Source organism: Siniperca chuatsi, linkage group LG5 (assembly GCF_020085105.1).
Source record: "Siniperca chuatsi isolate FFG_IHB_CAS linkage group LG5, ASM2008510v1, whole genome shotgun sequence".
Taxonomy (NCBI): Eukaryota; Metazoa; Chordata; class Actinopteri; order Centrarchiformes; family Sinipercidae; genus Siniperca; species Siniperca chuatsi.
This window is the reverse complement of record NC_058046.1, coordinates 2,307,649-2,335,229: the sequence shown is the minus strand read 5'-3', so window position 1 is coordinate 2,335,229 and position 27,581 is coordinate 2,307,649. Positions and strand designations below refer to the sequence as shown.

The 27,581-nt window shown below is 40.6% G+C and overlaps 1 protein-coding gene and 1 non-coding gene across 4 annotated transcripts in view; one reads left to right on the top strand and one right to left on the bottom strand.

Annotated features, from left to right (window-relative positions):
- The first annotated feature begins 1,374 nt into the window (after nt 1-1,374).
- Nucleotides 1,375-27,581, top strand: part of LOC122876327 (centrosomal protein of 120 kDa) — a 34,728-nt gene continuing 8,521 nt past the window's right edge. For 2 of the 3 annotated variants that reach the window (XM_044196541.1, XM_044196540.1), the window contains exons 1-18: nt 1,377-1,633; nt 2,837-2,993; nt 5,519-5,633; nt 5,804-5,948; nt 8,433-8,581; nt 10,957-11,154; nt 11,241-11,465; nt 12,197-12,431; nt 12,541-12,730; nt 13,180-13,329; nt 14,389-14,571; nt 14,652-14,748; nt 15,316-15,501; nt 17,124-17,213; nt 17,381-17,473; nt 18,774-18,935; nt 19,044-19,166; nt 19,996-20,094. In XM_044196541.1, coding sequence (XP_044052476.1) covers nt 1,582-1,633; nt 2,837-2,993; nt 5,519-5,633; nt 5,804-5,948; nt 8,433-8,581; nt 10,957-11,154; nt 11,241-11,465; nt 12,197-12,431; nt 12,541-12,730; nt 13,180-13,329; nt 14,389-14,571; nt 14,652-14,748; nt 15,316-15,501; nt 17,124-17,213; nt 17,381-17,473; nt 18,774-18,935; nt 19,044-19,166; nt 19,996-20,094 — 2,649 coding nt within the window. In that variant the 5' untranslated portion in view covers nt 1,377-1,581. Of the gene's footprint in view, nt 1,634-2,836; nt 2,994-5,518; nt 5,634-5,803; nt 5,949-8,432; nt 8,582-10,956; nt 11,155-11,240; nt 11,466-12,196; nt 12,432-12,540; nt 12,731-13,179; nt 13,330-14,388; nt 14,572-14,651; nt 14,749-15,315; nt 15,502-17,123; nt 17,214-17,380; nt 17,474-18,773; nt 18,936-19,043; nt 19,167-19,995; nt 20,095-27,581 lie in introns of all 3 variants that reach the window. The other variant, XM_044196542.1, reaches the window with a different exon arrangement.
- trnas-cga lies at nt 2,616-2,697 on the bottom strand. The gene has a single exon. It is a non-coding gene; the product is annotated as a tRNA-Ser (tRNA).

Below are 27,581 nucleotides of genomic sequence, written 5' to 3'. Positions count from 1 at the left end.
CCATTCTTCCCATCCTGCCAACGTAACATAATGCAGCATAATGCATGTTCACATTATGTGGTACACAAGTTGGGAAAACTGTAAGTATATTAACTTCCAAATAATGTAAACGCAGCATACTGATAAATTAAAAGTTGCTATAGTAACGACCTTACAGCCAACATGGGAGACAGCAAAAATCCCAATGGCCTAACCTGGTCTATCAGCGGCTCTGCCTCACTTACACAACACCTTACCTGCATAGTATCAGTGATCATTCTATTACTTGAATATAGTGCTATGAACTCTGTTTACAAAATGCTGTCATCTTTTGGGAGACACAGTGTTGTCTTATAAAGGCTGCTTGGTATGTTCAGTTCATCCACCCGGTGTATCCAGTTAATAACACACTGAAATCGTATAAACATGAAACCTGCTGTTGCTTTTTTATACTGTATATGCCTTAATTCATATGTTTGGCAATCATGATTAAAGGATGTTTATATATAATCTTTTGTCTGTGGAGTTTTCTCTTTACAAGTGACACTAAAAAACTAAAATGTTTGGCATTTGCTGCAGTACATTAACCAACTTTCATGTATAATGTTACTAACATTATGGAGTTAGTGATTCTAACAAAGTCACTATTTAATTTTTGTTGACCTTACGATGAACAAAAGGAGACACAATGTGATACAATAGGATTAATCCTTTATTAATTACAGTAGGATATTGCAGGTCTCTCTGCTTTGTAAATTAATCATTATTATTATTATCGTAGAAAAGGTTTCATTTCATTATTATTATTATTATTACTTTTGGTGTGATTACCTGGATTTATGATTTTCCTTTACTGAAGTAAAAGTAGTGATTACCTGTCATGCACTGATGAATCAAAATATACTGACCAGCACCAGTGGTAGAAATATGTATACAGTATACTTTTGCCTACTGACATCATAATCAATTTGTTAATTATATTTTATATTAATATTCTGAATATGCAAAGTAACTAGTAATTACAGCTGTTAAATAAATGTAGTGGAGTAAAAAGTACAGTACTTCCCTCAGAAATGTAGTGGAGTAGAAGTAACATAAAATAGAAATACTCAAGTAAAGTACAAGTAAATATCCACCACTGACCAGCAGAGCCCGAAACTGGTTTTTGCAAGGGAAACTGGTGTATTTTATGAGGGGTGGGCCATGTGTTGGCATGACATTTTAATAGAATTAAATTAATTAAATTCAGTCATAATAGTAATAGTACTAGTAGTAGTAGAGTAGTAGCAGTACCTTGTAGTAGTGGTGGTGTGGCGCCCTCACCCTGCAGTTCCACCTCCTACCAGCAGAGGGCGCTAAACACCGACGCGTCTCCGTCATCACTTCCGCTGTTAAAACAAAATGGGTGGCGCCAAAGCTTGACAACAAAGCGGCTGTTGGCTGCCTGCAACGGACAGTCAGCGTCTGAGTGAACCACATTTCCGCTGTGTTAAAAGTTTTATGTCCACAAAGAAGTTCTGAATTAAACGAAGGTGCAAAGTGGAGTTTCTCAGTTTGAATAAATAGCTGAAAAGTTTCCCGTTAGAGCTGTGAAATGTCATCATGGCTTCGAAGACGACAGACCAACTTCTTATCGTTGTGTCCATCCTGGAAGGTAACGTTTAACCTGTTTAACAGTGAAAAGTGAAATTATACAATAAACGTTACCAGTGTGAGACAATACTAGATGTTTTTAATACTCACCATGTATTATACGAGTGCCATTTGTAACCAGCTGTCTTAAAAAGCAGCCTGTTGCCGCTGGTCATGCTAGCCCGGGCAGTTAAATCCACCCTGAAGTGGAGCTAACTGCTCGCTGTTACAGAGCTGGAGAATTCATCGTTTCTTTCACAAAAGACACATATTTTAAAGCACATTTAGCCCCGAAAGGTGCTATATAAACTTAGTTAGTACAAGCCAACACGTGTACTTGTGTCCGTATTTGTTCAGCTTCTAAAGTCTGCAAATTGTGAATTTAGTTATGCACACTGGTTTCACAAAATCTGTCATTTTGTAGTCTTTTAACTGCCGTTTTTGTTTGCACTTGGTTTTCACTTGCTTGGATATAGATTTGATCAATATTGTATCCATCAGTACTGTGATATTTAGAATTTTGTGATATCGGGATAAAGCTGAAAATGTTGCTTTCCTTCTCTTTAAGGCTGTATTGTGGTAAAGTGATTGTAATTTTCTTACTCAACAGTTACAGCTAAGTGATATTTAGTTTTGTCAGTATAATGTCAAACACAGCGAGGGAAATGGCTTCCCACAGAGAAACAGCAAGAATGATGTTAGATCATTTGCCTCTGTTATAGCAAAGAGTTTTTTCTTTACAGTTTTACTAGTCAAATAAGCATCCACAAACTACTTTATTAAGCCCCTTTTTTTGTGTGTCATTTACGAACACACACATAGGCCCGAAACACACACACACACACAGGGCCTATAGACATAGGTGCCTTGCTCAGGGGCACATTGGCAGCTCCCAGGAGGTGAACTGGCATCTCTCCAGCCATCAGTCCAACTGGTCCTCGAAACCTTTGATTCCCAAGCCAAGTCCCCACGGACCGAGCTACTGCCGTCCCAAAACGAAACCTCGTCACGAACAGGATTCGAACCTGTGCGGGGAAACCCCATTGGATTTCGAGTCCAACGCCTTAACCTCTCGGCCACCGTGACTACAAGTTGCAGATTTATTATCTATGTATTGCCAACTCATTGTAATCAATAACTAAGACTCAAAGCGATCGTGTGCTAAAGTGACTGCTGGACAAACAAACCTACCAGCCAACTCCGAAATCTTCTTTCCTTCCCCCAGGTCGTCACTTCCCAAAGAGTCCTCGCCTCAGTCTGGTGGTCCAGGCGAGCTTTGACGGCGAGCAGCTGGCCACAGACCCAGTAGAGCACAGAGACCAGCCGCAGTTCAGCACCGAGCTGGCCTGGGAGCTTGACCGCAGGACTCTGCACCAACACAGGTCTGCAGCTCTTACACAGTTTGAATTTTCGACATTACAAGGGGACACGCGAGCAGCCAAGATTCATTTAGCTGAGAAGTTTAAAAAAAAAAAAAAACACAAAAGAATAAGACCCTTTTCAGTTAAAAAGCCAACTTTCTCTCACATCCAACTGCTTTTGCAATAACTCAATTTGTGTTTTAACCCAGCTGATCAGACAGTTCAACTGTTGTCACTGACATAGATTTGTATTTTTGTTGTCGGATGACTGTGTGACTTTTATAAAGTATTAAATCGAGAGTCATAAGGTTTACGGCTCAAGAATTACCAATCGATTTGGTTAGGCAGTAGGTTGAAAAGGTTGTAATGATTGATTATAGAGTTGCAACTAACAATTATTTTCATATTCAAATAATAATTCATTTTTCTTGATTAATCGAGTCATTGATTGGTCTTGTAAAATACCCATCACAAAAATACCCATCACAAATAAACCAAACAGTAAAAAACCATCGAAAATCCAAAGATATTCAGTTTACGTTCGTCTAAGCGACTAATCAACTAATTGTTGCAGCTGTGTTTAGTTATAGCACTGATATGTTATTATACAAACCACTGTTGCTAGACGTTCAGAAAAAAGGAAGATTGTAAGCATTTGGATGCTTGTCTCTTATTTAATTGACAAGAAACAAAACTCTTGATTTTCATTAAAGTAGTTCAACGTGGTCATCGCTATATGCTGATGCTCGGCTGAGGTATATAAATCTACTTTCAGAAACATTTGATGTAGCTTATGAACATTTTTAGAGCAAACGACCAGTAGAGCAAAGATGCAGATGAATTGAGTGATTGAAATGATGAAAGAATTTTTGACTCTAGGCCAAGCCGTTTTCCAGATAATTGCAAAAACCAAAACGTGATTATTACAGCGTCACCTTGAGGTCAACGAGTGTCATTATATGTGCCTGTGTAGTGGGTGGAATTTGCAATCCACCTGCCAATTTTTCTGTTTCTTATGTTTTTTTTCTGCACAAAAACACTTTTTAGCAAAGAAAAATAATCAGACATTTTCATGGGGTCACATTAGGCGTCCTTCAACTTAACATGACCTCAATGAGCACTTGCAAACACACCGTATGCATGAATTGCTACATTGATGGCAAGTAGGACTTGGCCGCCTGGGGATTCGAACCCTTGACCTTTGTATCCCCAGAGAAGGTGACTTACACTGGGGTATTTTTGTCTTTTAAACTTAAAACACATACAACAGTCAAAATGTTGGTGATACAACTCTGGAAAAAAAAAATCACACATCATTCTGCTGGTTTTGGGTGTATTGTCAAATACTTTGGTGAAGTTTGATCAAACATTTGACGAAATAGAAAATGTTGTGCATACAGTAATAATTACAGTAAGACACCGAATGTCACTGTGGACTCATCGTTTGACTGATCTGAACACCATTTGAAACATGTTATATCTAGTATCCAAAGACTGTCTGTGTCAGTTTTGGTAGCATTTGAATGAAGACTTGTGGAGATTTAGACGTTTATTGATTTTACATATTTTGGAAAAATATAGAGTGACGGACTTCTGAATTGACAGTAAGGCAAACTTCTGTCACACGTCAGTGGATGTGCTGAAAAAGATTTCAGCTCTGACAGACCTACGGTGAAATGTAAATGATTTCTGGAAGTTTTGACGGCAATATTGATGAAAACGTGAGTTTATGCTTATAAACCACTCCCCTTTTCGCCAGTCATGACCAGACTATATACAATGAATTGAATGACCGTAGAACAAATCTGTGCAGCTAATTATGAGATATATTGTGGCGCCCCCCAGTGGCAGAATATCCCAGGACTGTGCAGCAAAGCTCAGACTTAGCATCAGAACACGTGCACCAAATTTGGTTACATCAGCTTAAGCCAATTTTGATTTATGAGCAAAAAGTGAACTTCAGGACACAGATTTAAAAATGTATGATTTCAAAACCGTATGGAATATCAAAAATCCAAAAAAACTAGTTGTTTCTGGATTGGTCCAGATATGCTATGTAACCAATTTGATGCCGATTGCTAAAAATTTGTAGGAGTAGTAGCGGAAAAAAAACAGATTCGGACAAAATTCAAAATGGCGGAAAATCTATGTAGGCCAAATTGATGTTGATTGATTCGTGTGGCCCCACAGAATCCAGGGGGGAAAAGACATTTCTGAGACTTACGGTTCAAAAGTTATAGGCCAAAACGTAAAGTTCGTTATAGCGCCACCATCTGGCTAATCTGTGGGTGAGATTTCCAACCTTTCTGCCTAGTTTGGGAACTGTAGCTGTTACGGTTTCTGAGACCCAGATACCTTTAGGGCACAAGAAGACGAATCCTAACAGATACAATAGCTTCGCTGCTTGGACCCCTAATAACTGTTACACTGTATTTATATTTTTCTGGCATATTGACCTTCTCTCTCCATCTCTAGTGTTTTATTATGCGATAATGTTAAAGTAAACTGTGTAATATTGATGCATCTCGACGACTCTGTCCTCCCAGACTGCAGAGAACTCCCATCAAGCTCCAGTGTTTCGCTGTTGACTCTGTGAGTAAGAAGAGAGAGAGTGTCGGCTACATCGTCCTGGACCTCCGATCTGTGCAAGAGGTCAGACAGGTAAACCTCTTCTCCTTCTGTGTCTGGGTGACGTGTTGAAGTATTTGACGTTAGTGTTAAGTGTTAGCATCGGTGCTTCTGTTCGCTGGGACCAGTAAACAGATATTTGATAAAAGCCTGTTATGAGTGAGGTAAAGATGAGATTTGTTTTCTGTGTGTGCATGCGCCAGGAGCCTCGCTGGTATCCGCTGCTGAGCAGTAAATACACCAAACAAAGACCAGCCCTCCTCCTCAGCATGGTGCTGGAGAGCGACGCCAAGCCCTCTGAACCCTCTCCTGATAGGTTCAAAGCCAAGAAGGCCCCGCCCCGACAAGGTCAGCTGGTTCATCACGACTGTTTGCTTCGTTTGTGCTGTTCTCACTTCAGTGTTTTTCTTATCTCTTGTATGTTAGTTGTTTATTTGTTGATATAATTTCATAAAATTGCTCTGCATTTATAATAATAATAATAATAATAATAATAATAATAATAATAATAAACAACTTTATTTATAGAACACTTATCAAAACAAAGTACAAAGTGCTTCACAACAAGAAAATAAAAAATAAACAACCAGTTCAGGTAAAATCAGGATCTGCTTTCAGATGAAAATGTGTTTTGAGAAGAGACTTAAACGAAGACGCTGACTCAGACAGCCTGATGTCTTCGGGCAGGTTGTTCCAGAGCCTCGGGGCCCTGATGGCAAAAGCTCTGTCCCCCTTAGTTTCCATCCTGGACTCAGGAACAGACAGAAGACCCCTGCCCGAAGATCTCAGACTACGATATCTGCTGATACACGCAGCAGTTTCATAATGTAGAGATGAAGTCAAGGGACAAGAAAGTGAATAAATGGCACTTTGAGCTGCCTTTGAGCAAGGCACCGAGCCCCCAGCTGTTCGGCGGATATATGATTGTGAATCAGTGTGCTGCTGGAAAATAACATGTTCGGTAGTAATGTGTCTGAGTAAAAACATGTTTCTTTGTTGGCAGTCTGTCCGCTGTGGCTCTCTGGTAAGCTGTCAGTGCTGTGTCGCATCTGATTTTTATGATGTACAGTAGATTCAGCGCAAATTTGGTGTAAAGATTTAGCATCTTTACCCGCTGGCCACATTGGTGGATGCTTTTTAAAATTCACTTTTTACTGTTACAGTAAATCATGATTTTGAAGATCTCGCCGGACTTTTATTACCCTTTGATTTGTGATATTTGCAAAACTCTGCAGTGATCCGGATCCCTCGAATCTCTGTCATATGCAGTTTGTAAAGTAAAATTTTGCACAGCTATTTGTGAAGCTATGAAGTTTTATATAATATTTCTGTGCTATGTAGGTTTTTAAAAATAATATCTCTATATAAATAATAGCTGCTTTCATTCTGAAGTGTCTGGTCCATTTATTATCCAGCATGTGTTCACATCCCACACTGTAGCATACAGTATACGCTTAATATCAAAAACTGTGTGTGTGCTGTGTCCCCTGCTGTCTGTGCCCCTTTTCGAGTTAAAACCCTGTAAAATATCTGACCTTTCCTCTTCCTCCCGGTCTGCACTGCTGCAGCTGTCACCAGGTTTCCAGCCTGTTTAAACATGTAGTTATGTAAAGACCCAGGTTCACTTCAGGTTCAGCTCTAGTTGTTGTGTAAGCTCTGATAAATTAAACAAGTCTATAAAGTAGAGGATGATGATGATATTTTAGAGTTTAAATGTGATGACGATGTATCAGCTGATACACAACAAAAGTATTTTTGATAAGGATAAAAAAAAACTAAAGAATTGTGACCGATTAGGCCAGACATGGGCAAACTACGGCCCGCGGGCCACACACAGTGGCTTGTTAACAGTTGGGCTTATTAATCCGGCCCGCCGAACGTGACCAAATTATATTAAAATAGGTACAGGTAAACCTTGTTCAATTTACCTTTCCCCTGGAATCAGAAATATTTTATTGATCCCCGAAGGGAAACTCTTTGTTACAGCAGCTCGCCTTTACGTCAGTGCACACAAGAGAAAGCAAAAAATATAATACAATACACTATAAAAACAGGTCAGAATAATGCCCACGTTTCCCCAAAAGATGGCGCACTTCAGCTACATTGACCTTGTTCGCATGTATTACTCTCTTCTTCTCTTATGAGCCCTTCTGCAAAAATGAGCTTATCAAAGAAAAGAAACGTGGATAGTGAGCGCCGAGTGTTTAATACGGAGCGGACAACAAAATCTTTTTTCACTGAAGTCCGATCAAAGGCTGTCTGCCTAATATGCCAAGAAACTGTCGCGGTTTTCAAAGAGTACAGTATCAGCCGTCACTTTGCTACGAAGCATGCCAACTACGCTAGCAAGCAGTCAACGCAGGAACGGGCGGCCCGGCCCCTCTGACGAATTTTAGAACCCACTGTGGCCCGTGAGTCAAAAAGTTTGCCCATCCCTGGGTTAGGCCAAGAGCGGGACATTTTACATTTGAAAAATAAATCTGTAATGGAGACGCTGTTTCGTGAAACATCTTTTCAATTTCAGTTCAGTCTCTTCTATACTTCTTGGTTGGACATATACGCAGATACCAAATCTCTGTGATAAGATAACTGCTCAGGCTCTGTTTTGAAAAATTTGGAAGTTTCACAAAAAAATAGTAAAATAATGGTAAAATGAATCCGCTGTGTATTCATGCTTAATGTGAGTTTGCATTATTGCAAAGAACCAGCCCTTTTCTGGTTTTCTGCTCGCTGTACTTAGTTCTGTGTAAATGAACTTTTTATCGTCTTATTTTCTGTTCTCTTTTCTTTTTTCCTGAGTTATTTAACTCTTGTGCTGCCCTGCTGTTGTAGGTTCTCCTGCAATAACTCACCTGCTCCCAGACAGCCTGGAGGCCACACTGATCCCAGACCAGGGTTACCATCAAGTCGGACCTGCGGATCACTGCTCTGACATGTTCATCCTGTCCGTCACTGTGGCCTTTGCTACCAAACTAGAACAGGTAAGGACAGACCTCTGAGCTCTACCAGGCAATAAAGTGTTGTTTCTTTAGACAACATTAGGTAATGTAGCCAACGTGACGTCACTGGAATCAAGTTTGATAACAGAAAATGAACTCTTTTCTTGGCTGGAAGCTCATTTATTCTCACTGTTACTGTCATGGTTGCTTTTTCCACTTTTTCCACATAATAAACACAGCTGACAACACGAGGCCTGTTGTTTAGGGCTGTCTTCAACTGAAGCTGAACAAAGAATTAAAGAAATAAAATTACAACAGTTAATCAGGAAATAAGTTCTTAAATGTGTTGAAATTCCCAGAGTGATGATAATCTGACAGTGGAAGAACATCTCAGGTGGTGATTGTCATTTAAACATTATTGCTTTAACTCTCAACTGCTTCAACGAGGACTGTCTGTCCCCCAGAGGGTCGTAAGAAGACACTGAAGACACCGACTCTGTCGTCGCTACCAAATTAAACTAGTCTCTTCTGTCACACTAACCTTTCTCATTGCAGCCAGAAGTGGGGGAGAGACAGTACAGCGGCTTGCAAAAGTATTCATACCCCTGGAACTTTTTCACATATTGTCACGTCACAACCACAAATTCAAATACATTCTCTTAGCATTTTATGTGAATAAGTAACACAAAATGGCACACAAGTGTGAAGTGGAAGGAAATATTTAACAAAATTTAAAAAAAAATTAAAAATAAAAAACTTAAAATTGCAGCGTGCAAAAGTATTCAGCCCCCTTTTTCTTGAATGCAACCAATTGCTTTTAGAAGTTGCCTGATGATTTTGGAAAGATTGAATGTTGACCTAATGACTAAAAAGAGTCCACCTGTGTGTAATCATGTCTCAGTATATATGCAGCTGTGCTGTGAAGGCCACAGAAGTTTGTTAAGAGAGTGCTGGGGAGCAAACCACAAAATGAAGTCAAAGGAGCACACCAAACAGGTCAGAGGAAAAAGTTGTGAAGTTTAAAGCAGGGCTTGGATATAAAAAGATTTCCCAAGCGTTGAACATCTCAAGGAGCACTGTTCAATCCATCGTCCGGAAATGGAAAGAGTATGGCACAACTGCAAACCTACCCAGACATGGCCGTCCACCAAAACTTACAGAACGAACAAGAAGAGCACTCATCAGAGATGCAGCCAGGAGGCCATGTTGACTCTGGAAGAGCTGCAGAGATGCACAGCTCAGGTGGGGGAATCTGTTCACAGGACAACTAATAGTCGTGCACTACACAATTCTGGTCTTTATGGAAGAGTGGCAAGAAGAAAGTCATTGTTGAAAACCATCCATAAGAAGTCTCGTTTACAGTTCGCTAGAAGTCATTTGGAGGACACAGCATACATGTGGCAGAAGGTGCTCTGGTCTGATGAGATAAAAATCGAACTTTTTGGCCTAAAAGCAAAACGCTACGTGTGGAGGAAAACTAACACTGCACATCACTCTGAACACACGATCCCCACAGTCAAACACGGTGGCGGCAGCATCATGCTTTTCTTCAGCTGGAACAGGGAAGATGGATGGAGCTAAATACAGGGCAATCTTGGTTGCTGCACTTTTCAGTTTTGTATATATATATATATATTTTTTTTTTTTTAAATCTGGAACTGATGTATAATTTTCTTTTTACTTCACAATTATGTACTATTTTGTGTTACTTATTCACATAAAATGCATATTAAAAAATATTTAAATTTGTGGTTGTGACGTGACAATATGTGGAAAAAGTTCCAGGGGTATGAATACTTTTGCAAGCCACTGTATGTAGTGTGGTATCTTTCAATAGAAAGCACTAGATTTGGAAAGCTGAACTAAAACAGTGTTTATTCATCTGTTAGTTGATTGATAGACAGTTAATCAATAGCAGTTTTAAAAGGTTTTAAGCCATTAATTCAGCTGTAAATTTGTGCATTTTCTACATGAAAATGTACTGTTTCTGTCTTGTCATGGTAAATGAAATAATTTATATTTTTCTGACTTTTGATCAGACAAAATACACATTTTAAGTATTACTGTTCAATTTTGATAGCCATTGAAATGTTTTGACATTTTAACGATTAGAAACGGTTGACTAATCAAACATATATTCTATAGATAAGAAATGCAGCCCTAGCGTTGTATATGCAGCTGAGAAAGCTCTGTAAATGGATCGCGCAAAAATCTACAGCTTCTTTTCAGAGTTTACAATATTAAACTTTAATTAAACCCAAATAAACTCAATGAAAATGGTAATGTAAAGCACATTTTTCAGCCCTTCCTGTTTTTGTTGAATGGAATCGAGACACCTAAAATATTTTGAGTCAAAATTTTGTGAATTGTTAGAACCAACAAACCAACCACATGTGCTTTCTTGTTGTTTCCCACAGTTGATCCCCAGCACTATGAAACTGTCAGCGGAGGGGTCGGAGTTCTTCTTCTACTACTCTTTACTGGGGAACGACATCACCAGTGAGCCTTTCCACAACCTGCTGAGCCCCGACTTCGAGCCGGAGCGCGCCTCTGTGCGCATCCGCAGCAGCAAACAGATCCTCCAGACCTTCCTGTCTCAGCAGCCCAGTTTACAGGTGAGAGTCAAAGTGTCTGATGAGGAACTCATTACTACCTGTTACTGTGCATGTATCAGCAAATGTTCCTGTCTGTCTGTCCTCAGATCCACCTGTGCTGTGGGAATCACTCTCTGGGCAGCACAGACGTTTCTCTCTCAGCTCTGTCCGCTGTTTCTGTGGATCTGGAGAACAAGGCAGCGACGGTGGAGGGAGCATTTATACTCCAACCTCCTAAACGCGTCAAACAGACGCTGCCGGCTCTGCCCGCAGACCTGCAGCCGACTGTAGGAGTGGCCGTCACCCTGAGGAGGGAGCAGGTCACGCCACAGGTACGCATACCTACGAAATGTTTTCTTTTAAAGCTAAACATTTTTATATTTTCTAATATATTTTTAGACAAACCTCAGAGAAAAGAACATCCTTGGACTTGTTGCATGTAGTTGTGGGTCATAGATGGAGAAAGTGATGATTGTTAATTACATTGTTGATCATTCTGGTCTATTTTTTGCTCTTATGTGTACAAGAAAACGTTCTCTGCCTCATCTACGGTGGATGTTTCCCTCTTCTGTCTCCATACGGTCCATCACCAGTAACTTTTATTATATCAGTGGTGGATTTGGGTGTTTTTACACAACATTACAACTAAATGGATGGAAAGAAACCTGGACCTAATAACTCTACCTTTTTTTGTGCAAACACACACACAAGAAATTACTGCGTGAGATCGTAAAACATGACAACATGTTCACTTTTATCTTTTTAGTCTGATTATTTGAAACAACACACACACACCCCAGAGGGTGGACATGATGTCATTATTAACCTTTGTAAAAAAAATAAAATAAAAATAAAATAAAAAAGACGACATAGAGCAGATTGAAATTTTATCTTAGCTAGTTTTAGATCAGTTCTGTAGTTTGTGCACCCTCACGTCAGTATGACAAGTGAGTCTTATAGTGTGAGGAGTATAGCAATGCTGAGATAGTGTAGTCTGCAGCAATAGGCTTTACTCAGCATCACTTTGGGCTGACAGTCATTTTGCCTTCTGTCCTTTCTCTAGTCTTTAGGGAATAAAGAAGGAAGTGGAGCGCCGACACACGCCAACCCTCTTCCTTCTGTCCCTCCCTCTGTTTCTCCTGCTAAACTGAGACCTCGAAGCTCCTCTCCAGTCCGAAAACCTCCCGACTCTTCTCCTCCCGGTCCTTCTCTTCCCCCTCCGTCCTCTCATACAGAGAGCGAAGCGGAGAGTCTTCTGGAGGAGCTCCGACACGGCAAAGACCAGGCAGGACTGGCAGGTGAGGCTGGAAATACCTCGTGTCATTTCCACACAAGAAGTTCGACAGCTTAGGTCAAACCTCGGGTGACCAAGAGGAGTAACCCTGAAGTATTTGTTCGTGTGTCCAGCTGCAGATCTGGGGGTTCCTGTGCAGCAGCAGAGTCAGACTGAAGCTACAGCAGAGGGTGGAGCATCATCTGTCAGTGTCTCTGCTCCTAAAGTGTCCATCCCCTCCTCCGCCCATCACTACTGCTTCTCTCTGGACCTCCGCAGCCTGGGAAACCTCAGCCTCACACACCCCATAGCTGCTACCCTCAGGTGAAATACTTCATCTGCACTGAGCTTTTGGACTGAGCCAGAACTATTAACAGTCATGTGATGTTTGTCCACATATGTGGACAGTTAGTTTGCGCATCTTAATCTCACCTTTCTCTAGAAGGTCCTGTTCGTTATGATAACATTTTACTTTTCACTGTAAAGACACAGGGACACAAAAACACAGTGTCGCAGTTATAATAAACATTTTGGGTATGTTCACCTTTTGTTTTCATGTCTGGTGAAGCCTTGAAGAACATTATTATCATAACAGATAAAAATGAGGCAAAACAGTCTTATAAATGTCCTTTAAGAACGTGTATATAAAGATTTTGCAAGTAATTCTACCAGTTTTTTGCATTTTAGCCCCTAAAACAGCCAAGTAACCGAACATTCAGTGGTCTAAATCACTTCTATCCTTTAATGATGGTCGCGTGTTTGTTGTATTTCAGGTATTCGTATCAGTTCTTTGGCAGTGCAGCTCCCATCATGACCAACCCTCCCGTGGAGCTGCAGAGGAACATGGAGGCGTCTCTGCCTCAGTCCTACTGCGCCTTCGACTTCGCCGCTCTGCCGCAACAACTACAGGACACCTTCCTCAGGTAGCAACATTTAATGCTTAAATACACATCTGCATGCAGTGTCCTGACCTGGTGGTGGAGCGAGGACGGAGGCCATAGTTGTCAATCAGAGATGATGTCAGCAGTATTGATGATGATGATGGTAGAAGGAATGATGATACTGATGATGATGTGATTTCTCTTATACTGTTAGTTCCAAACAACTATGACAACTGGCTGTTTAGTGTTTTTATCTGATTTATCTGCGTATGTTTTGTAAACTCCGTTTATTAGTATGAATAAGGATGAAACACGCACTCGTACAAATCCACTTTGGTTTTCTCTCTTCAAAATACAATCATTTGTCAGATTAATTGTTTCTTGATTTTGCTGACAGATTGAAAATAGAATAGAGCAGATTTTTAATCTCTCACAGGGTCAATTTGGTTTACAGAAGGAAGTCAGAATAGCACAAGGAACGACAATAAATACAAAACTAAAATCAGATAACAACACAAAATGTATGGATAATACGCAGTGCGCTGTTCACTAAATACATATTTTCCCCACAGAAAGTGTGTGTGAGTTAACATGAAATAAATACATTTACGCACCATTTCTGTTTAATATCTCACCTGTATGGTCTTTGTGTTTGACAGATTAAAATGATATCCACTCACATGGGGGATAACTGAATCTTTCAGAGAATATTGAGAAAAATGTAATGAAATAGTTTTGATCTGCACCGGAATTCAATTAATCATCAGGTGAGAAAAGTAGACTCATTTCCTGTTACCTGGTTATCTTAAGTGACGGGCCAAAGACAATTTGTGTTCTATTCTAACACAGATTTTGTGATGCTTCCATGATAACACCATCTTTATTGTCTGCAAATTCATTTTTGTCCAGCAGGTGTTGCAGTAGGACTGTGTGATGACATTTTTTTTGTCTCTGGGAACATTAATAATGGAGTTTGTGGATTTTCTGGATTTTTCAGTCCAGGTTTAGTTTTTTGTTCATGTGTCTGTGGCTGCAGGAAGCCCTGCAGTGTAATGTAATGTGTTTGGACTCATAGTGTATATCTGTGTGTGTGTGTTGTAGAGTCCCGCTGGTGGTGGAGGTTTGGCACAGAGACTCCACCAGCAGAGACCAGCTGATAGGGCGAGCCTCCATCCAGCTGTCCCACCTGCTGAGCTCTGAGAGGAGCAGATTCCTGGCATCAACAGGAGAGCAGAGCTGGAGACAAACTCACCAGGACCAGATCCCCGTGGTCCAAACACACCGGTAGGAAACGGCACTGACTGACAGACTGATCACATGGTGCTTGTTCACCACCAATAAACAACTGTGTTTCCATCCATCAGTCCTGGTGAAAAGGTGGCAGAGTTGAGCTATGTGGCAACACTGGAGGACCTGGGATTGGTCAAAGCCAGAGAAGTCATCGTGTCCGACTCTTCACAGGTGAGACAGCTGTGTGTGTGTGTGTGTGTGTGTGTGTGTGTGTGTGTGTGTGTGCACACCTACAGAATCCAACGGCAGCATCTTTAGACTTTGTGATAAAGAACATAAAATGTTTTGGGTTCAGACACGATGAGGAAGGCAAGTGTGCCGACGCATGCGTGTGTATTTTTTATAATTTATTAGCCCATATTTATTAAAAGCTTCTTATTGTAAACCATCCGCTTGAGTGCCTTTTTTTATAATAATAAACAATAGTTAATAAACATGTAGTTAAATTAATACCTCTCTGACAGTGTCGAACAAAACTGAACATTGTTATCTTTGTAAAGGTAGAATTTATATATATATATATATATATATATATATATATATATATATATATATATATATATATATATATATATATATATATATATATATATATATATATATATATATATATATATATATATATATATAATTGTGTTGGATTGCATTAGATTTTACAGGTGTACCTAATAAAGTGGCCACTGAGTGTATACATGTCTACAAGTTACGTTTTACCTGTTTTTATCCTCATGTCATCAGAACGAACCTGCAGTCCCCACACAGCCGTCCTCCCACCCTGTAGCACCCGGACCTGCTGCACCCAGCCTGAACCCCACCCCGCTGGGCCCCACGCCTCCAGCCGCCCCCAGAGACACCCTGGAGTACCGCACGGCCCTGGAGCTGGAGCTGTGGAAGGAGGAGCAGGAGGATCTGTTCGATGATCAGGTGACGACTGTGAAAAATCTAATAAATAATAAGACTGGATGCAAAAAATTATAATGATTTAAATCAAGCAATGTAATGATTAGGGATGATCCTAACAACTAATTTCCCTGTCGATTAAAAGGAAATTTAAATTTAGACTAGTCGACTAGTCTAAAATTAAGAAAACAGTCACAAAAGAGTCAAAATTTGATGAGCTGAGGCTGAGCGGGATCTCAGCGTCTGCGGGTTGGGGCGGTAAATGATGTCATATTGGTTTGCCGAGTGCGGCTAACGTTAGCAGTGCTAGCACCAGCAGCCTGCTCCCCTTGCAGGTTAACGTCCACATGTCTGTGCTGAATGCGGTTACGTATTGCTCCGGTCGAGTGGTTATATGGCAGTTTATTCTGACACAGCCTACATTCAATCTTATTTTCATTTTCTAGATCAAAGTACTGCCAAACCGCGCTGGTTTTTACGAGATGTCGTCTTTGTCTTGACTTTCCACCTCGCCGGTTTACATCCGGGCATTAGTGCGGGGAGGGGGGCGGCAGCCGGCGTTGTACATTAATAAAATATTAATAATTAGTTTAACCGACTAGTATTTCTGGTGCCGAAAGGTTTTACTTTTTTCACACAGAGATTATAAATAATCTATATGTCACATGTAGCTTGATTGATAGCACACACAATGTTGAGTCATAAAAGTTCACTAATTCGCTACTTTTCTTTTCCACATTTACGAACAGTTAGACATCTTCATGTTTTCCTTTCGGCTGTTCCCTTTCAGGGGTCGCCACAGCGAATCATGTGCCTCCATCTAACCCTGTCCTCTGCGTCCTCTTCACTCACACCAATTAACTTCATGTCCTCTCTCACTACATCCATAAATCTCCTCTTTGGTCTTCCTCTAGACCTCCTGCCTGGCAGCTCCAACCTCAGCATCCTTCTACCAATATATTCACAGTCTCTCCTCTGAACACGTCCAAACCACCTCAGTCTGGCCTCTCTGACTTTATCTCCGAAACGTCTAACATGAGCTGTCCCTCTGATGTCCTCGTTCCTGATCCTGTCCGTCCTCGTCCCTCCCAAAGAGAACCTCAACATCTTAAGCTCTGCTGCCTCCAGCTCTGCCTCTTTTCTTCAGCGCCGCTGTCTCTAAGCTGTATAACATCGCTGGTCTCACCACCGTCTTGAACACCAGACAAAGATAACACATGTAAACACAAAATGCAGTTTTTAAATGAAGGCTGTTATTATTAAGGGAAAACAAAATCCAAACCTACATGGCCCTGTGTGAAATAGTGATTGCCCCCTAAACCTAATAACCACCCTTAGCAGCAACAACTGCACATGTCAATAGATTTTTTTTTCTACTCACTAAAAAGGCATAATTTTTTTTTTTATATAAACATTTTGTAGTTTTCATTTTGAAAAGCACAAACTTTCACATGTAGCTCCTTTCTGATTCAGAACTACCGTTTTTTTTTTTTTTTTTTTGCCCGTTTCATTTGACTTCATATAAACAGGCGTTTCACTACTCGTGTCCATCCTTCGTGTTGACAATTTCATGTTCTGCTGGATTAAATATGAACACAAATAAAAGCATTAACATATATATAAATGTGTGTGTGTATTTGTTTCAGTTGAGGAAGAAGGAGCTGAGCCACATGCAGGCTCTGGCGGAGGAGTGGAGGAGGAGAGACAGAGAGAGAGAAGCTCTGGTCAAGAAGAAGGTGGAGAGTCCACACCTGCCTACACAAATACACACAATGCTGCAGGATTTCCTGTTCACACGGCCTCATGGGATATCTGAATTTAATGAGGGGAAAAACTATTTTTTCAAATAATGACTGCCGATGTTTTTCTCCTTTCTTATCTCCAAATCTCTTTCTGCTTGTAGGAGGTGGAGTACAACCTGTTGGAGGAGCGGCTTCAGAAGACTCTGTCTGATCTGGAGAAAAGAGAGAAACAGCTGGTTGAGGCCGAGCAGGAGGTCAGACTCTCCTCATCAATGACATTCATACAGATTATTGTATTATTATTAGTTTCTTATGGCTTGTGGAACTAATTCTAACCATTACGTTTTTTTAAAGACTTTGTTAGTATTGTCAATTGAATTTAATGGGAATTCTGACACACAAGTGAACTGAAGGCTTTTACGCCATGAATGAATATATTTTGGTCACCGCCACACTTCTCAAAGCCACAGTGAAAAAGGTGCGCATGCGCCAGCCCGCATGCTGCCCGTTGCCGTAGCTTATTTTTAGTTTTCCCATGTTAGTTTTTCCTATTTATTGATATTGATATTATATACCTCCATTACTGCTGTGCATTATGTTAATAATCTCAATAAGCTACACTTAACTCGACTGTACATGCACCACTACTTATTACTTATATTATTACATTGTATTATTATTATACCATATTATTATCATCAACCGGTAAACCCACTTGGTACTTCACACTTATTTTATTTTATACTTATACCCACCTGGTACTTAATTTATTTTCTGACCTGTTTTTATAGTGTATTGTATTATATATTGTTTGCTAGTACTTTCTCCTGTGTGCACTGACGTAAAGGCGAGCTGCTGTAACAAAGAGTTTCCCTTCGGGGATCAATAAAGTATTTCTGATTCTGAAAAAATGCCAGCGGTGACATCTACAGTAGTGGAGGATTTATAACAATTAAAAAGGCTATGGCTAAAGTCTGAAGGTTGTTTTCCGAAACGTCATAATAAATTTCTCCAAGACTATCTATCTGTTAAGTATACGGCTGCAACTAACAATTATTTTTATTATCGATTAATCTGCCGATTATTTCCTCGATTAATTATTTAATCGTTTGGTCTATAAAATGTCTGAAAATAGTGAATAATTACAATTTTGCTCAGTCGCAATGTCCTAAAGCCCGAGGTGACATCTTCAGATGTCTCGTTTTGTCCGACAATCAGTTCAAAACCCAAAGATATTTTGTTTACGATCACAGAAGATTAATCCTCAGAATTTAGCAGCTTGAACCAGTGAATGTTTATCGATGATCAAAATACTTACTGATTAATCAACAAATTGTGTCAGCACTAATTAAATACATGAAATGAAATAAACGTGAAGTAAACCAGCAGTAAGCAAGGCAGCTGACTTCAGTTTTATACTTTTATGACATTTATAATTTTGAATTGTTCTTGTGTAAAAGAAATCAAAATGTGTCGTATTGGTGTACTGAAACTTATAATAACGATATTATCGCTCAGTTACTGTCTGTCGGTTTCCTCTTCCTGTGTGTTCAGACTCAGAGGCTGCAGAGGGAGCTGCGGGCCGAGCACGATCTGACCCAGAGGGAGCTGCAGGAGAGCAGCAGGAGGCTGCAGCAGGAGTATGACCACCGGGTGGCGCTGGAGAGAGACAAAGCCCGACTGATGGAGGAGGAGAGAGGCCGGCTGCTGCAGCAGGTGGACGCAGGGAGAGCTCTCCTGTTTGTGTAAGAGGGATTCAAAATGTTGAAGTTTACCTAAAAATAATAACTTCTTTTACTCTTCTTCTCTGATTCTGTTATCCAGATTGCAGACGGGGAGTCTCGGTATAAGCAGCTGGAGAAAGAGTTCCAGCTGTACAGAGAACAGCAACACGTCAGGCCTGAGTTCAGACTGCAGTCAGAGATCAACCTACTGACTCTAGAGAAGGTAATCGACGAGTTTTCCATATCATTACTACCAAGGTAATTACTACTTATTATGTTAGGTGGCACATAACTTGAAATCAGTTACTGTTACAAAGAAATCTACTGAAGGAGACATTCAAGCACTGCTTTGGCAACTGTTATATGTACATGTAGGTTTTTTATTTTAATTCTATTCCTATTTACCTTCAAGAAAACTGCTTTCATTTGCACATTTAAAGGTATCCTGTGGAGTTTTTGACTTTTAGTAGCGCTGTGGAGCTGTTTATGAGCGGGTCCATGTTTGGTCTGTCTCATGCTCGTGCACGAGGAAGCACATGCACACACGAGCACGTGGGGAACGTGATTTCTGTTCCTGCCAATGGTTTTACACTACTCCACAAACCCTGAGGTGGTGGAGATGCACTAAGAAACCTAGGGATGTGCCCACAAAGATAGGGAAGAAGGGAGTTAGTAAACATGTACGTACACAATACAGGATTTAAAATGTTTTATTAGGAAGGAAATGCAGTCAGACCTCAAGGATGCAATGAGTTTTGGTGAGTAACTGAGTGAAAACATGACTTTTGTTTGTTTACAAGAAAACTCCACGGGGCACCTTTTAATTTTAATGTCAAAGAAGAGGCCGTTTTCACTAAATGTTAAATGTTCATGTGCAATAAAACTACTTTTTGGCGCAAAGATGGATGATTGTGCCTTCAATATTGTAATTGTGATTTTGATCATTTAGTCTTACTAAGTGAAGAGAAGTTACTGATATTGTATCTCTCTCTCGTGTGATTTCAAGCTCTTTACCTCTGTGCGACTGATGTTTTTGCTCTGTGATTATTAAGGTGGAGCTGGAGAGGAAGCTGGAGTCCACCACCAAGTCCAAGCTGCACTACAAGCAGCAGTGGGGGCGCGCCTTAAAAGAGCTGGCCAGGTTCAAACAGGTACTGTTCGTCTAGAGGGCGGGGCGTTTACAGTAAGGGACTCGCCACTGCTTCAGGGGAAAACGAGATTCAGAGAGTTCACTTTTAAAAGACCTGTGAGGTCTGTTTTTACACCTTTTAAAAGATCTGGTGGTTAAACAGGAATTTACCCATGAAAATCAATTAATTTGCTGATTATTTTCCTGATTAATCAATTCATTGTTTGGTCTGTGGTTGTTTGGTGCAGATCTCTGCCAGGCCTTGTATCACCAAATGGCGTATGAATAACGCACCAAAGTCATTAAGTCATTTCACGTCTTATCACAACGGCTTTTTTGCTTTTCGCGTGTCGTTTCACGCCATTTAGTCTCCACTGACTTATATTGTGCAGAGACGGCGTGTCATGTTACGTGCGCCTGTCATAGAGGGGAAAAAATGTCATGTGACGTAGTGTAAAGAGCGACAAAGTCGGCGTAGGGACGAGGTCGGGGTGGATGGATGAGTCAAACAAACACAGGACTTTCACCCAGGAGACCGCTGCTCTGTGTCTCTGTGTCCAACTACGGCTGGGACAATTCATCGACGTAATCAAAGAAATAATCGTTAGATTAAGCGATAAAGTTAACATGTCGTATTTAACTTAACTAACGTACTTACCTACCGGCCGGTTAAGAGGAGTGAGGAGTCAGCAGGCAATAAAATAGTCGATTAAACGACTAATCATTTCAGCTCCACACCGGGCCGTGTTAAACAATTAAATGTTAGTGTTCGCAGTGATGGATTACCACGAAGTCTCACTCAGCTGATTTTCACAGCGTATTGAAATGAACTGAAACCAATCACTGCATGGATGCCACACCTTTGAGTCAAACGTTACCCCCAAAATAAAGACATGCTGGAAAGCCAGGCTCAGGCCTCAGCGTCCTGACAGCGGCCATATTTCACAGCAGATAATAGTAGTTTTTCTGTGTTGGGACGCCTGGCGAGTTCAGACGCTGCAGGTTTTTAATCTGCTGCTGGAGACGAGCTGACACTGTTAGGACATTTAACGGCTCTGTTTAAAGACACAGAGCGAGCAGAGGAAACTGAGCTCAGCCCGGCCGTCATCCGTCAGCTGACATCGCACCGCGGCCGAGGGAGCGTCTACGAGTACATGGGTACACAAGTGCAGGCAAGAGAGGCTCAAATTAAAGTTGCTTTAGTTAACAAAAAGCATCAATACTACAATATAAAAATACTCGCACGTAAAATGTTCCCAAGTGCAGTAATATCAGCAGCAACATGTGCTAAATTATCAAAAGTAAAAGTACTCATTGTGAAGAGTCGTACCTTTCAAACTGTTAAATTAAAATGAAATGTTTTAACATTGAAACACTAATGTTGCAGTTAATGCTGACGTTGGTCCAGGTAGTGCAGAGTGTAATTACTTTATGAGCATTTATTAGATTAGATTAGATTCAACTTTATTGTCATTACACATGTGCAAGTACGAGGCAACGAAATGCAGTTTAGGTCGAACCAGAAGTGCAGGATATGAAGTGTGTGCAGGACAGAGCAGTAATATGAAAATATTTACAAGTACTACGGACATTATATACAGATGGCATTAGTATAAACAGAAGTATACTGATGGATATGTACAATAATGAGTTGGACTGGGCAGAACAGCAGTGCAGTGAATATTAAGTATTTTTTGAAAGTAACATTTTAATTGGTAAAATTAATAGTAATATTTGAGAGATATTTGAAGCTGATGTGTTTATTTATTTCACATAAACACACAACGTAAAATGTTTTGATACGGATCTGTTAAATTTGGTTTGTTTATACATTAAATAATTGTGACAAAGATACGTACTGAGCGAGAAATGTTACAGCAAATAAACTCGGTGGACAAATTATGTAAATTACCTCAAACACATCTTTGACGTTTATTTACTGACATACGCACCTGTGATGAGCTAAAAACAGCCCATAATATCAGCCACGACATTGTAATTTACCATCAGATTTCCATTTATATTATGATTATTTAAAAAATATTGGTCCAGACTATCTCAACAACTATTGGATGGATGCACACAGAAAGCGGTCCAGATACTGGATCATGGTGCTCAGAGGATGAATCCTAATGAATGATAGTGATCCTCTGACTTTTCCTCTGGCGACGCCATGAAGTCGACATTTGTGTCTCAACAACTGTTGGATGTATTACAATTAAATTAGGTAAACAGATTAATCAAAGGATTCATCGTAATCACTTCTGTGATCCCTTTTCATCTAGCGCCATCATCAGGTCAAATTTTTAAGTTGACCAATACTTTGGTCAGCTGAAGACTCAACCCCCCACAATGCACCACAGAGCGCCACAGGAAGTCATTCCTGCCTGTGGCCATCAGACTCTTTAACTCCTCCCTCTGAGTGTCAGTCTGTATGACCCGAAGTCACTAAACTGGACATTGATCATTAACATCTCTGCAGTACTTGAGATAATTGTGCAATATTCTCTGTTTTCAGTTTAATTTATTGATATTTATTTATTCATTCTTCTATTACTGCTGTGCAATATCCACCGTCTCATAATCATCTTAATAAGCTATACTTGACTTGACAGTACTCATTATTACTTATTACTTATATTATTACATTGTATTATTATACTGTACATACCTATCATCAACCGGTAAATCCACTTTGTACTTTACACTTATTTTAATTTTATATTTATACCCACTTGGTACTTAATTTATCTTACCTGTATTATAGTGTATTATAACTAATGCCATTCCCATCAGCCTCAGCTGTACTTTGTGTTTAGTGCTTATTAGCAAATGTTAGCATTTAGCTCAAAGCACCACTGTGGACAGCCACACAGAGCTGCTAGCATGGCTGCAGACTCTTCGTCTTGTTAAAATTCTCCATCGCTGATATCAGTAAGAACCAGGACGAGTTGATTAATCCATTAACCGTTTGATTTGTCTTCAGATCGAATGTACTCATCTTGTTTACTGAGTTTTTTGAGTTTTGCTGTTGTGAGTCTGAATGCAGTGTGTGTGTGTGTGTGTATGAGAGGGGAACAGAACAAGTGTGTGTTAACTTGGTGACCAACATTTAATTTCCTATAAAAGCATCCCGTTGTTTCGCCAGTGGAGAGCTTTTAATGTGAAGCAGCAACAGCCGGCAGGACAGGTTCAGGCAGGAAACTCCCAACCACAAACGTACTGAGAGCCGAACACAGAGCTTTCTCTCTGGTCACTGAGTGTAGCTGCCGAGGACACAGCTGGGGGGGGCAGGACCATCACGGGTTGGCGGCGGCCAGGCTCTGATACCAAGCAGGACCACAGCGGCACGGCTCGGCACGGCACGGTTATCCCCTGCTGTGAGGCTGTAGTGGAAACACACGTCATCCAGTTTTGGCCAAAGCAGACCGACCCGGGCCGGGGAAAAAAACAACCTATTTGTGTGCGGGTATTACTAATGTTGTGAGGACATAAATCTGTTTACACAGTAACATTGTGGGGACTCGTCTTCCTTATGGGGACAAAATGCAAAAATGTAAAAAGACTTGGTTTAAGGTCAGGTTTAGGTTTAGCAAGTAGTGGTTAGGGTAAGTCTCCAGGGAATGAATGTAAGTCAATGTAATGTCCCCGATAGTGGTGGAAACACGGCTCTGTGTGTGTGTGTGTGTGTGTGTGTGTGTGTGTGTGTGAAAGAAAGAGAGAGAGGTGTGTTTTTACACCAGAGCCAAATATTTAGCTGAGGTGAAGTAGACAATGAAATGTGTGAGAGCCATCAGTTCTCAACAGCGCACACACACACACACACACACACACACACACACACAGCACTAAGTGGGGCTTTAGTCAGCCTAAGATTAATGTAAACACACACACACAGACCTTATCTGACAAACTAATAACTGTTACTGACATTAACCAGCTGGAAAACTGGACAGACATTTTTCCTCTCTCTCTCTTTTCTTTCTGCATCAATCTCCTCCCCCTCTTTCTGTTTTCTCCCCTCCATTCCTCCCCCATCTCCCCCTTCAGTCACTTCTCCTATCTCCCCTTTCTCTCTTCTTGTTTGACATCTACTCCTTTCCTCTCGCCTTCACTCTTTATCACTCTTAGTTCTTCCTTTTTTCTTTACCTACTGTTTCCTCCTCTGAGTCTCAGATGTTTTTAGTTTTCACGTTGTCTAACATTTCTTTTCTCATCCCTTTTGTTCACCTTTTTTGTCCACCAACCCTTTCTATTTAATCTTATATTTTTCTATCTTTAGAGACTGATTTTCTTTCATTAAGCAGTCCGTTGCTTTTTTCCCTTCCTCTGTGTCACTTATTCCCTCTTTTCTTTCCACCTCGCACTTCATTTTTCAGTTCAGAACTCTTGTCTTTCCTCCTTTTTATTTCTACCAGTCTGTCACTGTCGTTTGTTTTTAAGTCTTTCTTTTCCTTTCTTTGCTCTCTCCGTCTCACCCCTCCCATCCCTCCTTCCTCCCCTCTCTAAGTGCCACATCATTGTAAAGAAAACACCGTGTGATTTATGCAGCTCTAAGGGGGTTCGGCGCTGAGTGTCACCCCCCGCCTATTAATCATCCCTGGGATTGCGTTGAGCAATAAGCTAGCCAGGCGCTAACTATTCAGATGTCACACTCTCGCTTTTTATAAAATATCAGGCCTGTGTTTACACGACCATCCATCTCGGCCCTCGGCGGTTTTTAAAGCCGGCGCTTGTTTGGTTTTTCTCGGCCTCTCCTCGCCTATTTATTCTCTCCTCTCAGCGCCTCGCATGGCGTGCTGTTTAGTTCAAGTCGGATCATAAAAATTCTTGTCCGAGGAATAATGTGCTTTTCAACCCAGGAGGTGCGGGCGGCCGGAGAGGCAGAGCGAGAATAAATGTCCAGACAGCACTGAGGTTAGCCTCTGTCTTTTTAAATTCAAAATATTGGGACAGGGAGCTTAAGTTGGTCTTTTCAAAGCAAAAATATTGGGGAAAAGAGATTAAAGTTCAGAGCCGAGGAGCTAAATTTGGTATTATTAAAGCCCAATTGGAAGGTCAGGTAACTAAATCTGAAAGCTGGTTGTATTGGAGAGACGACTAAACTTGGTCATTTTTTATAGGCCGTAAAGAAATATGCCCAGAATTCATGACATATTTATATCTGTAAATCCAACAGTAACATGAGCCATCAGCACAAAAGTCCAGTTTACCAAACCAGAAACACCTGCGAGAAGGTCTGCTGTCCCGACGTGCAGCTGCCTCAGCCTGTTGATCATTATAGCGAACGGAAACCTGTGGCTTCCTGGATCAGTGTGTCATTTAGTATCCGTACCAAAGTGTTTTGGTACGGATACTAAACAAAACTGTTTAAGATTCAACAGAATAAGCCAAACGTCTCTTATGCCAGCGCCACAGAAAATACTTGTTTCTGATTGGCTGGCAGGTGACCATTTAAGCTGCATAACAAACCAACAGCTTAACTGTTGTTCTAAATCATCGTGCAAGGTGTATTTAACTGCAGGTAACCAAAGCAGCAGTACTGGTGCCTGATGTTGCGTTTCCCAGATAAAAGTTCTCATTGAAACGAACTAAAAAGGAGATAAATCGTCAAATTATTTCTGCTCTGTAAAAGCAGTAACTTCGCCTAAATAAATACAGTTGAAAATAGGGATGCCAAAAAACTTACTCGATGTATATTTAAACATTTTCTGCACTTTTTGTTCAGAAGTGGTTTTGAAAGATTGTACGGACCATATTTTTATTACGAGTTTAATAATCTCGATAGAGGAGAACAATTGAAAAAACGAGAATTGACGTAACATCTTATTAAAGACAAACTTTTATTGAATGGAGTTAAAAAAACTAAACGTGAGGAGCTGGGCAGTTTAGTGGGGCCGATTTTAAACTGGCTCTGGATCATTGGATATCTAAAATTAGCAACACTGTGATCTAAATCAGGAAATGTCTGATGGAAGGAAAAGTAAACGAGGCTAAAGGTCTGAACGAGCATTCAGTGCCAGCGTTTGGTGTTTCAGTTTTCCACATTTCAGAAACATTTTGATATAAACTTTGATATAAAAGTATTAATGTTCGATACCCGGCCCTCTCGATCAGTGGTTCTGTTTGGACTCAGTTTCAGTGGTCTTGTTCCTCAGTAAGTCAGGCAAAGCACTCACGCTTTCAAAGTTTGGGGTTCAGCTCCCTCCGGGGCCGTCCAGACTAAAACTGCCCTCTCTCATGATGCTGTGAGTCCGTTTGTATAAAACTGTCCGTCAAACAGCAGATGTAACTTGTTGTCTGAGGGAATTTCAGTATAACTGGTCTCCGCGGAGACTCTCTGATGGTTCCCACTGGTCATTCCTGGAATATTATGGCGCTCCAGTATGAGGGGGTGTTGCAGACAGGGAAGGTCAGCAAACGAGGGGTTTCATGGAATATTACACTGTAAAAAGCTTTGCAAAATATGTATTTTTTTTTTTTTTTGACAGTTGTTGCATTCGATGGTTTTCAACAAACCAGGAAGGAGAAACAGCTGAAATTCATAGACGCACTCTAAGTTTAAAATTAAAAGTCTTTAATTGTCAGAGCCTCGTGCAAAAACATGTCCGTATTCTTATCCTAAACCTCTCTAACTCGTCAGGTTCACCAAACTAAATCGCTTGTTTCAGCCTGATGAATGCCAGCTGTTCACGACGAGGTGCGCGTTCATGAGATCTGATCATTAGCATAATCTAAAAAATTGCTATATAAGGCTGCCAAGTTTCATTCACAAAAACATGATGCAAGGGTAAAAAGAAGAATTTCACACCACAGAGCTTCAAGTCCTGCTGTCAGAAACCAGAAGATAAATTCATCAGAGTAAAAAAAATAATTAGAAAATTATTAATAACACAGCTGAGAACGGCGTCAGCGGCATCGGAGCAGCGCTGTACTGTGACAGATATAAAGAAGGAAATGCTTAACATGAGGTCAGATGCTTAAAAACGTCTTTTTAAAGCAAAGTGTTTAAAGCTAAGTTTGTCTTAGTTATAATTTCTATTATTATTAAGTTTTATATCATATTTTAACTCCAAATTCATTCAGATCTCGGCGTCCAGCGAGTGTTTTCCCCCTGTGGACGAAGGCAAACTATCTGCACACGACCCGTACGTCATGTCTGGACCGCTCGGAAATTTCGTTCGCGCTTGAGAGAAACTTTGTGAGCGCCACAAATTGTCTTAAATCACTCGTACAATCTGTTCGAATGGTTCTTGTATGGTGATTCACACAGTGACGACATCGGACGACTTTCACCCCAGTTAGAGCGGAAACTAGTCTGTTAACCTCTTTGGTTACAGACCGGGTCAACTGACAGTCAGCGTTTTCAAACCTACAGCGTGGTTGAGTCATTGACAGAGCTGAGTATCGAACCTCAACACTTTGCTGGACTGAAACTGAAATGTGTCCAGAGCACTGAGTATCAGAATCTGTCCAATACAGCTGAAACTTCCAGTCGATCGACAGGAA